The sequence below is a fragment of the Epithele typhae genome (genome assembly GCF_022376455.1).
Source record: "Epithele typhae strain CBS 203.58 chromosome Unknown BXZ73scaffold_25, whole genome shotgun sequence".
In the NCBI taxonomy this organism is placed as follows: Eukaryota; Fungi; Basidiomycota; class Agaricomycetes; order Polyporales; family Epitheliaceae; genus Epithele; species Epithele typhae.
In genome coordinates, this window is record NW_025954216.1 from 18676 (window position 1) to 31069 (window position 12394).

Below are 12394 nucleotides of genomic sequence, written 5' to 3' on the forward strand. Positions count from 1 at the left end.
CCCGGCGTAGCTCTGAACGCATTACCGACACTCTGAGGCGCCCGCTGCTGGCGCAAGTGGATGCAGTGGCGGTTCATCCCTCTCGGTCCGTAGTCAGCACAAGTTCAGCCGCCGGAGGTCGGAGACGAGAACGATACGCCGAGGAACGGGAAATGCCGGAGTCGCCAATAAAAGCTTCGGTGCTGCAAAATACGAAGCACGTCCAACAGGACCTTCAAAGTTTTCGTCTTCGTCAACAGCACTATTATCAGTAAGCGCCGTCATAACGGCATGTCTATCCCACAAACTACCCGCGAGTACCGTCTCCCCAAGGTTATTCACTCCCTGAAGGGTACTCATAGCGCACTATACAAGCTAAAAACACCTATGAATAGAAAGAGGGGTTCCACGACCTCACCCTCGTTGAGTCGCCGATCCCCAAGCTGAAGGCGACTGAAGTCCTCCTCAAGGTGCACGCCGTGTCTCTGAACGTGCGTCGCCCTGCGCCTTCTGCCACATCATCACATTCCTTATCCACCACTGTGCAGTTCCGTGATGTCGCAATCGCCAAGAACATATACCCGATGCCGCTGAAAGAGAACCTTGTTCCAGGCTCTGACATGGCTGGCGACATCGTTGCCCTTGGGCCCGAAGTCACTGGGTGGTCCGTCGGAGAGCGTGTCTCCGTCAACTTCGCACCGGACCACATATTCGGTGAGGCATCCGAAGAAACGATCAATTCTATAATGGGTGGCTACAGCGATGGTGTCTTGACCGAGTACAAGGCCGTTCCTGCGCATGTGAGCTTGAACCGTGACGTCGACTCATTCCGCATTGAAGGGGCACTCACACTCGACTGGCCTAGTCTCTGGTGCGCATCCCGGAGCACCTCAGCTACGAGGAGGCGTCGACGCTGCCCTGCGCCGGTGTGACAGCATACAACGCCCTCTTCGGCGCCAACCCGATCAAGGGCAGTGACATCGTCCTCGTCCAGGGCACCGGCGGCGTGTCCATCTTCGCGCTTCAGATTGCCGTTGCCTCAGGCGCGGTCGTCATCGCCACGTCGTCCTCGGATAAGAAGCTCGAGCTGGTGAAGAAGCTGGGCGCGACGCACACGATCAACTACAAGACAACGCCGGACTGGGAGATCGAGGTCCGGAAGCTCACGAATGGGCGCGGGGTCGACCATGTCATCGAGGTCGGCGGGGCCGGGACGATCATCAAGTCGGTGCAGAGCGTGCGCTTTGGCGGGTCGATAGATCTCATCGGCTTGGTCGCGGGGGTAAGTGGAGACGCATTTGCCCGTGATGGGTAATAGACTCACAGTTTGACCGACTTCAGCAAGCCGACGTGAGCATGCTACCCCTGCTGATATTGAAGTCGGGCTGCTTCGTCCACGGAATACAAGTCGGGCCTCGCGTCATGTGCGTATGGGTAGGCACGTATGGCATGGCATTCCTTTTGATTATGGTGTCGTTGCAGGTTCGAGGACATGAACCGCCTCATCAGCGCTGCCAAGATCAAGCCCGTTATCGACAAGGTCTTCCCGTTCGAGCAGCTCAAGGAGTCGTATGAATATCTATGGAGCCAACAACATGTTGGCAAGGTCGTTGTGACGATGTCGAAAGACTGATCGTGGGCTGAGGTACATTGGGTCGCCTTGTCGGGGAGTTGGGTTTTAGTGGCAGAGAAGCCAGTAAGAAATTGGAAGCATTGAAGCCAGTCGTGGAATCAAGCGGAGTCTGCCGGGGGAAGTCGGCAGTGCTTAGCGTTTGCGACTTTGAAACTCAGCTCTGGCTCAGAACTGTCGGAGACTAAGATTGGCGCTCAACACTAAATAGTTCGAACAATTCTCAGGCTTGTCACCACCCTCTTTCAACTGACTTTCTTGTTTCTCATCCAAAATGCGCATACGTGTCTGAAGGCGACCCATTTACGGAAAGAAAATTATGCATGCTTATGCTTCACTGGCTAGATCTCCATGCATAAAGTCAGCTCAATAGGCTATTTGCCGGGACACCCTGTCTTCCACTTTCGGTCTTCTCACTGGACATCAAGGCTTCTCTAGTATGTGAAAGTGGAGAGGGTTTTCGGAGGGATGGAAAAGGAGACGCTCTCTTCGGTTTGGATGAACTTTAGCTCGCACACAGCGCTGCCTTTACCGCCTGCAACAGCCACCGCAAGCCCATTTGGACAAAGCTGACTGGGTTACCATCGGTGGTCTCCTGCTACCCGAAGCCCATCGATCATCGCCGAGAGCAGATGCCGAAAAGGTATGACAAGTATACGTCGCCTGGACGCGTGCTGACCAAACCACTCGACAGCTCCTGGGAACGTACTTAGGCCCCGTTCACCTGCACGCTAGGTTTCGGCTGGGTGGAGCATTCGTGGCAGGTCTGGTTGGGTTTCGAGACGGAGTGTCACACATGTTACCGGGCATCCACTAGTCCGGCTTTTCAAGTGCCCGTTTTGCACATGCATACAACCACAAAGGACGAAAGGCACGCACTGTGTTTCCGACGATGTTCGCCTGCTTCATGCCAACACTAGTCCTGTTTGCATGGCCATGTGTGAGCAGGTCCACGACGGCTGACGTCCAGCCATGCGATCTTCAACACGCACTCCGCGAGCTGCCGGATGTCCTCTATCAGTATCTCGTTCCACCCCTCGAGCTCGAGTCTCGGCCCGACAGACGCTAGGCTGCCCGTGTCCGCGCAACGCGTCCAGGAACAGGCGGTTGCGTGCAGGGCTGACAGTCTCCAGCGGGCGCGTCGCTCCATCAGGGTCGCATGTGAGTGGGCAGGAGAGGACCGCGGCGGCGACGTCGTGCGGAGGCAATGTTGAGGTGGAGGACTTGTCGCTTTGAGCATGGGCGGCCGCAGCCGCGGCGTCGAGGCCTGTGCCGGGCGACCATGTGAGGGTAGAGAGCGTGAGGGAACGCAGCCTGCACACACACTCGTCGCCACCAAGTGTGCACCCGCATGCCATCACGATGCACCGCGCTGAACGCGAGATGCGCTCGCGCAATGCGCTCGCTCGCCGGAGCGCTCAGTGGAGGAAGCACTCGGGTGTGCCGCGCGCGGTGTGGGGGCGAAATAGTTATTCATGAAAAACATACTCGGCGAGCGTACTACTTTACGCAATCAGGACTACATTGGCGATGTCTTCTCTCAAACCCGAGTCCCGGTCTCCAGAGACCCTGCTCGAGGATCGTGACGTGACTTGAGTCACGCTCTCAACCCGCGTCTGTCGTGCTCCAAGTTTTGGAGCTTCGGGCGGGTTGGAGGCCGAGACCCTAAACCGTGGTCTCTCGGAGACTCAACCGGCGCTCGCTTATTTGGCGGGGCAAACCGAAACCCAACCGAAACCTAGCGTGCAGGTGAACGGGCCTTTACGCCGTCCGTTCATCTACTCTGTCACCAGACGGAACAGATGCCACTGTCAAATTGAACCCCTGCTCGAAAATACGAGTTCCGACTAGGGTTATTACCGAAGCTTACAACGCAGCACTCGTTCTCCGTCCACGAGGTGCAATGTCTTGGGATATGTACATAAACGCAGGGCCACTCGCGGGAAAATCCGCTCAGGATCCTCCTCTCTCAAGCTCGTAGGTCCAAAATCAAGATGGCAGTCCCGAGACTACTCGCGAATACCGCTTACCGAAAGCCGACGGCTTTCATAACTTGGCTATCGTTGAAGCCGTCATCCCCGAGCTCAAGGCCACGCAAGTATTGGTGAAAGTACGCGCGGTTTCTCTCCAGGTAAGTCTGTCTACCAACCACCCGGGACTTGGCTTAACGCTGTTCACCTCAGTACCGAGACCTTATCGTGCGACGGGCGAATTCCCGTTCACGCAGAAGGAGAACCCGATACCCTGCTCCGACATGGCAGGCGAGGTCGTGTCCGTCGGAGAAGAAGTTACGGCGTGGAAAGTCGGCGATCGCGTGTCCTCCACGTTCGCCGTCGACCACGTCTTCGGCGACGTGACGGAGAAGATCAAGGCCACCAGTCTCGGGGGCGCCATCGATGGAGTCCTGACCGAGTACAAGGTCCTCCCTGCTCACGTCAGTCCGGCTTGTCCTCTTCACAACCAGCGGCCTCCTCACATCCTCCACAGTCGCTAGTACGGATCCCCGACCACCTTAGCTTCGAAGAAGCCTCGACCCTCCCCTGTGCCGCCGTGACGGTCTACATGACGTTCGACAGCGGCGTACCCGTCAAGCTGGCGATACCATCCTCGTCCTCGGTACCGGGGGCGTCTCCACCTTCGCCTTGCAAATCGGCGTCGCGATGGGCGCGTCGGTCATCGTCACGTCCTCGTCCGATGCGAAACTCGAGCACGCAAAAAGTTGGGGGCGGCGCACGTAATCAATTACAAAATGAATCCGAACTGGGACAGTGAGGTGCTGGGCCTCACGGGCGGGCTGGGAGTCGACCATGTCGTCGAGGTTGGTGGGCCGCATACCTTGCTGAAGTCGGTGAACGCGGTGAGGTATGGGGGCCAGATACACCTGCTCGGGTTCCTCTCGGGGGTGAGTCCTTTCTGTCCTCCACATCTGAGTCGCATGCTGATACCAGTGATACAGCAATACTCTGCTGAGGCGCAGGTCGACCTCAGTGGGCTTCCAATCCTCCTTCTCGGGAAAGCGGTCGCTCTTCGTGGTAATCTGATTGGTTCGCGCGTTCGGTAGGAGACGATCTCTGCTGCAGTGGTATCTTGTTGATTCGTGACTCGGTTTCCATCCACAGATTTGAGAACCTGAACAAGCTCATCGCCGCGACAAAGCTCCGCCCTGTCATTGACAAGGTCTTCGACTTCGAGCACGCAAAAGAGGCATACGAATACCAGTCAAGCCAGCAGCACGTAGGAAAGATAGTCATCAAGGTGTGCGATAAATAAGAGAAGTGTGGCAAAGGCGTACATCGTACATATGTCCAGAGCATTGTTTGGTGGCGTAAGCCCACTTTGTAGGCGTAGAAGGTTCTCGATCTTACTCGAAATCTAAAAGTTTGAATAAGCGACAATAGCTAGTTGTCGTCAGGCGCCCATTCGCGCTCGCCTGCAATCGACGACCACCCGACCTTCCCGCACCCCCTTCCTCCCCCCTCTGAGCCACCGCGCGTAATGGCCAATAAGAAGAACAAGCAGGCGAAAAAGCGGGCACAGGCCAACGGCGCCGCCCCAGCTAATGGCACCGCCAATGGGTCCGCAAGCGTGTATGTTGCCTCACCTCTGTATCTCGCCTAGTGGCACCGCTCACCCGCGAGTGCATTGCTATTCAGAAGCGAGAAGAGCATGGATGTCGAGCAAGATGCGATTGAGGTCCCCAGCGACACTCCACCCGGGTCCAGCACGCCTTCAGAACCTGTGGAAGAGGTTGATCCCGACAAAATTAAGGAGAAGGGCAACGCTGCGTTTAAGGGCAAACGCTTCCAGGAGGCCATCGAGCATTACAGCAGAGCTATCGGTATGTCTGCGTTTTGATTCGTGTCTTGATGACCGGGGTGCGGCAAGGGATATCTCGGTAGATTGCCGCTGAGTGTCGTCTGAGCGCAAACTCGCTTCTCCTTCTACTTCAATACCCGATGAACGTCATCTCATTCTTTCGTTCGTTTCGTACGTGCAGATTTGCGGCCTTCCGAGCCAACATTCTGGACAAACCGTGCAGCGGCGTACATGGCATTGAAACGTTTCAAGCCTGCCCTCGCCGACTGTCAACAAGCAACCACCCTCCAGACCGATGCGCCCTCGCCCAAGACCCTTGTCCGTCTCGCGCGCTGCCAGCTGTCCACAGGATCGACGGCACCCGCGCTCTCGACCCTGCGCACAGTTCTCGCAATCGAACCCAACAACTCCGCCGCTCTCCAGCTCCAAACACGGGTACTAGAGCTCGAGGCCCATCTACGAAACTTCGAGGGTGCAAGCGAGCGGAAAGACTGGGGCATGTCGCGGCTCGCACTTGACAAGTGCATCCAAGTTATCGACGGCGAGGGTGGGGATGTACCGTTACAATGGCGGCTATGGAGGGTGGAGCTTGAGATCGCGAAGAAGAACTGGGACGCGGCGGGCACGGCTGCAAAGTGCGTACTTTCCCCCTCGAACCCCGTCTGCGCTGTCCCACTGTGCGCTGGAAGACGCGATCCCCATCACTATCTGTATGCAAGACATTTACCGCCATCCCAGTGACGCGTTGCGGATAGAGCCAAACTCCCCCGACGCGATGACCGTACGCGGCCTGCTCCTCTTCCTCACCTGCAAACCGCGCAGGCGACGCAACACGTGCAGTCTGCCCTCCGACTCGACCCTGGCACGAGGCCGCGATGAAGCTGCGCAAGCGGATCAAGGACGTTGAACGGCTCAAGGACGAGGGCAACGTCGCGTTCAAGACGGGCCGCCTGGACGACGCCGTCGCGCGGTATGGGGACGCACTCGAGCGGATCGGCTCGGATTCGCGTGAAGGCGACGGTGGACCGCTACGCGCGCTGCTGCTCTCCAACCGTGCCACGACACTCGTCAAGCTCGGCCGGCACCAGGACGCGCTCGCGGACACTGAGGCGTCGCTGGTATTGAACGCAACGAACTTCAAGGCGCTCCGGACCCGCGCCCGGATCCACCTCCACCTGGAGGAGTACGACAATGCCATTGCGGACTTCAAAAGCGCGATCGAGCAGGCGGGAATGGAGGGCAGCGATGCGGACGTGAAGGCGCTTCGCGGCGAGCTGAAGAAGGCGGAGGTCGCGCTCAAGCGGAGCAAGTCGAAGATTACTACAAGATCCTCGGTGTCGAGCGCACTTGCACGGAAGTGGAGCTTCGCAAGGCTTACAGGCGAGAGAGTCTGAAGCACCATCCAGATAAGGTATGTACTATTCACGCTCATGAAGGCCGTGTGTTGACAACTCTGCTCTCAGGGTGGCGACGAAGAGAAGTTCAAGCTCGTGGCGGAAGCACACTCCATCCTCTCCGACCCGCAGAAGCGGCAGAGATATGACCTGGGCGAGGATGACGAGGAGGGTCCTGGCGGCATGGGTCCTGACGTCGACCTTTCCGAGCTCTTCGCGCAGTTCCACGGTGCTGGTTTCAGTGGGGGGCGCGGGGGCTTCTCCCAGTTCGGTGGTGCTGGGTTCGGTGGGGCCGGGTTCGGCGGCGGCGGGTTCGGAGGTGGTGGTGCTCACTTCCGCCAAGGAGGCTTCCCCTTCTAGTTGTTTCCGTGGGATGCGGTATGCTCACTCGTCTTTTCCTTCCAGCACAGTGTTGACTAGTTACTTTTCTGCTGCTTACGTCTTGTTGTCCGTATCACATTCATCTCCGCCTTCTCTTGTCATACCGTAGAGCGTGTACCACAGATAGCGCACGCTGCCATACCTGTATACTTACATCCATCGCATCAACGAGGCGCGTCCTTTCTCGATAATGCATGCCTAAAGCCGACAGGTCAAAGATGCGAGTAGTGAGATGTGGTCTAATCTACTAAATTAGCAACGAGCGTATAATACCCGGCCCGCAAGCCCTTTTGTCTTCAGCCACTCTCTGCCTCATCGACGTTCAACTTCCGCGATACGCGCCTGCAGCCGGTTCTTGTAGTAGACCGCAGACTGCAGCATCGACGGGTGTTGCGTCTTCTTGCTGACAATGGGCAGCCCAACCCGGCGACGGACTGCAGGCATGCGTAGTATCGCAGTCTGAATGATGGTCCCGACGACACCGACGAGAACGGCGAGAGCCGAGCCGGCGGGAAGCTGTTGCATGAAGACAACAGATACTAGCGAGAGGAGCTGCAGGGCGTTCATGGCGTGTGGTGACATGGCCGACGCGGCGTCGCGCTTGGAGAGCTATAAGACGGGACGCGATCAGCCGAGCCCATGGCCAAGCACTGATACTTACCCCGATCTGGGTGAAGATTAACGCGGTCGCCATCGCAGGAAGACCCCACGTCGGGTCCGGGATCGTGAGGTCCGTGAACCACAGCAAGCCCGCCGTCTTCAGCTGCAGAAGCGGGAGGTCGCACAGGACTTGACGCCGAAGAAGACACCGAGGGCGACGGGGACCTGGATGACCGACGAGAGCAACATGGTGGGCATGCTCACGTTCGCCTTCTCGTAAATGATCTGCATCCTCATCGTGGCCTCCTGCACCGACATCATGTCCCCCTTCTGCCGCGCGGCCTCCATCGCGTCGCGCGCCTTCTTGATGTCCTCCTGGTACGGCTGTATCCGCGCCGCGCTCTGCATCGACTTGAGCGTGGGGTAGAAGAGGAGGACGCGCGCCGCGAGCGCCGTGCCGACGATCGTCCAGCCCCACGGCACACCCGCGACGGCTACACCCTCCATGACCTGGCGAATGATACCGGGAGGCCACCACCAGCTCGTGAGGCCCATCGCGGCAAGGTCTCCGAGGTGCACCGATGATGGAATGGACGCGATGACCTCGGTCGGGAGAGCTTCCGAGATGACGGTGGGGGAGATGGCTTCCACGGGGACATCTTGGACAGCGTCGACGGCTGGGGAAGCCTCTGCGGACATACTTGATGAGGTTACGACCTCTTCTGGTGCCGGGGGAGCCTGCTCTGGTACAGGTGGAGGTGCGGGTGTGGATACAGCGGGGGCTTTGGACCCGCCCCAGCCCCAAAGTGAAAGCGGGCGGGAGGCATTGAGCTGCACGCTCCGGAGCTCAACGGGCAGTCCGCTTCGCCTGAGCGGGAAGCACTGGGCTGCATAAGACACGTCGATGGTGTGAGAGCGCGGAGCGAGACTCACGGAATTGCCTGGCCTGAGCGTGGACAGTGAACGGTATGAGGGAGTGGGCACAGCTCGTGCTCTGGAAGTCCTCGTGAGGACACGCCTCCATGTGGTGATTGAGGACTCACCTCAGCCCTACAGCTCTAAGCTGGCCCGTAGTTCCAACGCGCATGTACATCCTAACGTGACCCCACCAGGTACCAGGAGGAAGAGGAAGGGGAGGATGTAACTGTAGGTTGAGAACGGCCTCGAGCGTGAGCCTTGCTGTGGGCGCTTCCTACTTTTGGAGCCACGTGCCTCTAGCGGCGGTCCGGCTGGTCCCGCGGCCTCACCTTCTGCAGTCACCTCCACCACGTTGACTGTGCCTCTACGCTGTTACGACACTTCACAAAATATACCTGTGCTAGTAATCTCGGGCCTTTACACCCGCCTCTCCACCTCTGTCCAAACGCTGGACAATCCCTGACCCCTGACTTCCTCGACCGACTCCTCCAGCTAAACCCTCATGGACACCCCGAGCTCCGATATCAACTCTCGTCACCGATACTACCAGTGCGTTGCTTTGTCTCGGCCACACTGCACTACAATTTACCTCGAGATGCAGTGGACATCGGTCCAAGTCATTTCGAGCTCAAGATGTAAACGAACTCGGTGAGTGTCCAGCCCAGAGGACGGGCTGTGCTGACATCCGCCTCACAGTCGAACTGCGCGCCCGGTCTAGGACTTTTGACGGTGCCTATGGCCGGAGTGCCATCGGAATGTTGGGTTATGCGCTCACCATTCTCCGACTCTTCGACCGGAGGTTCTTCCGGAGTGAGTGTATGCTATCCCGCGTATCTCCCCTCCCCTGAAACAATCATCGCTTCCTCAAGTTGGGATTCTCTACACAGTCCTTGCCGGACTTCTTTTTATCCTTGCATACTTTCGCCAACGCCACTCTCGCCACGATTTTGCGGACCGCCATCGCAACCCTACCGCGTTCGCCAATGCTATCAAAACCAAAGGGCAAACTGGCAAGCGCGTTTTCGGGCGGCCCTTCGTTACAGCAGGATGGATTGTCGCGTTGCTCTCGTTCATAGTGTTCACGGTTGAAGTCGGCCTGTTGGTTCTCATCTTCATGGTTTGATCGTGCGTGCTCTTTCTCCCTCTCTCGAAGCCTCTCCTATCCTGGATTCCGATTAAGCTGCACGCAGTTTATACGGACACTGTACTCCGCCTCGGTTATACACTGCATACACTACTATACTTCACTGTGAACTATCCCATGTATTTGTAGACACGCTCACTCTCATCATCTTTCGCCCATTGCTCAGGTCCCGGGTGATGCCGCAGCTCCTGAAGACAACATGCTCGCCAGCCCCAATCTCTGCCGCGCCCATTGTGAGCGACGTTTCCCGTTCATTCCGACTGCCAATGGACAGCGCTGACGTCGAGTGTAGGAGTCGTTACCTAAAGCACAGTTGCTGCGCACCGCGGATGTGTTGGTCTGCTGCCACGAAGACGTGAACTGCGTCCGACAATATGGATCTCCGACGAGTGGCTGGATTGGCGAAGGCTGCGACTAGATGTAACGCCCCGGTCGAGTTATACCGACGCCCACCCTCACTCCAAACCACACGGATCTGTCCCGTGTGCGCAGCAAGCGTGGCCACTCATTTCCGTCTGCAACGTCTCCGACCGTGTCCCGACTCCCGAGATCCTGCGGCGTCGGAGGTCTCAGATGGAGGCTGGAGCCTCCAACGGAGCCAATCCAACACCAGCCACTGGGCTGTGCCGCCAAGCGGCTCAGACGCGGAAATGTTCGTGGAATCCGACGCCACCGACGGAGGGAGTGCGTCCGGGACCCTTCATCGCGAAGATGCGAAGGGTTGAGCTCCGTGCTCGAATCGGATTCTTACTTGCCTCCCTGAAGTTCTGTGAGTATGTCACACGCGCTTCGCTCCCATTGTGCGTCTCACCGGTGCAATCTGTAGATGCAGCAAACGCGGAGCGTCAACCACTCTCAGACTTCTGTCGTCTTCATGATTAGAGAGGTTTGGTAAATTACAATTGTGCGCAATTGCAATGAGCGTTGGCGGTGGAGTCCGTCTCCATGTGACCGTCGCTGTGACTGGACCAGGGAGCGCCGGGCGAGAGATGCGCATCATGATGCATCCTCTGGCCATCTGGCACCAGGAATCCGGGCCCGGGAGCCTGACGGGGGTTCCGGGTGATCGGGCGCATCCAGCCGCACCACAGAGCCGGCCAGGCGACCGCCAGGCGCACCACGGGTAAGTCTTTACATATTGTAGCATGTGCACAAACTTACTGCGCTTGTGCTCAATGCAGTACCGGCTACTCTCAGGCGAACGCCGCATCTTCTCCATTCCGCTGAAGGCTGTTATAGCTACGCATCTGGATGAACGGGAGGCACGAGCCCCAGATATCTATTTGCCCTTTTGAGACCTAGATTAACGTGGACAGACCAGCTTGCTGACCTATGATCCCACACATACGGTACCAAGGAGTGTTGGGGTTGTTGCGTGTAGCGCAACTGGGTGTTGTCGGCCACCTAGGTTGATGACACGCACAGCCCATTCTCGCTAGCAGTGCACAAGCCCACAAACAGGTTCGCTTCTTCGGCCTCCGGAGTAATCAATATTCGAATGACCGGATATGCGCCCCATCTCCAATACCATCCGACCCCCGTATTCACTTGGCAGCTACATCGGCGGACCGGACACTCCGAAGATCCACACCGAACATGTCCACGCTGCGATCACACTGCGAGAAGAACAGTGTCGTTATCAGAGCTTCGCAGCACATCCCGATATGCGATCTCGTTGGACTCTGGCGCTTGGCGTCGAGTGTGCAGCCATGGGTCCCATGGTCTGTGCGTCTCGTGGAACTTGGAAGTCAGGAACGCAAGTCATGGGTATCATTTTCTTACGCCACGGGTGCGTACTCTTCATAGCCCCTGCGCTTGTGCTTTGTGCCGTCATATGGTTCTCAATCAAAGCACGGCTCCAGTCTGGTAGTGCTGCTGAACTGCGGTTCAGGCAGTGCACATCTTGTGGTCGGGTCCCTCTACTTCTTCCTAATCACCTGAGTTTGACTGAGGTGTTATCCGCAGCCATCATGACTTTCGCGAGACATACCCGCAGGTGACAAGGAATCGCGCAGTCAGTGTTCGTTAAGGCTCGTGGTCGATACTGCGCTCGGCGGGTCTCTCCGTTGGACATAACAAGTCTCATCAAAGCACCAGCGCTCTGTGCACTGCTGAAAGGACAGCGTCAAGGAACCAGTCACGTCTAGTGGGTACTGGTTTGGTAATGGCACGCATACTCTGACTCGATCCGCTCCGCGCAGCTACATCGATCGTATCTGGTCTCGGCGAGGTCGATTCGGCACGCAGGCGTCGACCTCGTATTCTAATTTCTGTGACTTCGTTTGGAGGCGGTGGCGATGCCTTTCTCCCAGTCTCAGTACTTTCCGCCCATCACGCCCACCCGACATGTCGCACCATATAACGACAAACGTTTTTACCTCGTCCAAGACTATCGCCTCAACGCGCGCGGAGGCTGTTCGAGCGGGCTTCGTGACCTTGTTCCTCGGCCTTCGGCCCCGCGGTCAGAATTTCCAACGTTCGCCTTTGCCACTGCGGCCTGCCCACCTCTAGGCAGAATTCGGCCAGGGACGG

General features: G+C 57.7%; 4 protein-coding genes across 4 annotated transcripts; 3 read left to right on the top strand and 1 right to left on the bottom strand.

Moving 5' to 3' along the window:
- Positions 1 to 270: 270 nt before the first annotated feature.
- Positions 271 to 1612, top strand: BXZ73DRAFT_47234 (NAD-P-binding protein; the record flags this gene model as incomplete). The annotated part of the gene is made up of 6 exons (XM_048019843.1): positions 271 to 312; positions 375 to 470; positions 528 to 779; positions 845 to 1261; positions 1321 to 1403; positions 1462 to 1612. The coding sequence occupies 6 exons, from the start codon at positions 271 to 273 to the stop codon at positions 1610 to 1612; spliced, it is 1041 nt and encodes a 346-aa protein (XP_047877671.1).
- A 3663-nt stretch (positions 1613 to 5275) lies between these two features.
- On the top strand, positions 5276 to 7179 carry BXZ73DRAFT_90059 (protein prenylyltransferase; the record flags this gene model as incomplete). Its single annotated transcript, XM_048025492.1, has 7 exons — positions 5276 to 5447; positions 5607 to 6060; positions 6164 to 6206; positions 6248 to 6259; positions 6295 to 6714; positions 6753 to 6836; positions 6889 to 7179. The coding sequence occupies 7 exons, from the start codon at positions 5276 to 5278 to the stop codon at positions 7177 to 7179; spliced, it is 1476 nt and encodes a 491-aa protein (XP_047877672.1).
- A 333-nt stretch (positions 7180 to 7512) lies between these two features.
- On the bottom strand, positions 7513 to 8307 carry BXZ73DRAFT_90060 (60Kd inner membrane protein-domain-containing protein; the record flags this gene model as incomplete). Its single annotated transcript, XM_048025493.1, has 3 exons — positions 7513 to 7809; positions 7862 to 7989; positions 8010 to 8307. 3 exons carry the CDS (start codon positions 8305 to 8307, stop codon positions 7513 to 7515), a joined length of 723 nt encoding a protein of 240 aa, XP_047877673.1.
- Positions 8308 to 9220: 913 nt separating this feature from the next.
- BXZ73DRAFT_90061 (uncharacterized protein) lies at positions 9221 to 9841 on the top strand (the record flags this gene model as incomplete). The annotated part of the gene is made up of 4 exons (XM_048025494.1): positions 9221 to 9267; positions 9314 to 9366; positions 9415 to 9528; positions 9588 to 9841. The coding sequence occupies 4 exons, from the start codon at positions 9221 to 9223 to the stop codon at positions 9839 to 9841; spliced, it is 468 nt and encodes a 155-aa protein (XP_047877674.1).
- Positions 9842 to 12394: the final 2553 nt, after the last annotated feature.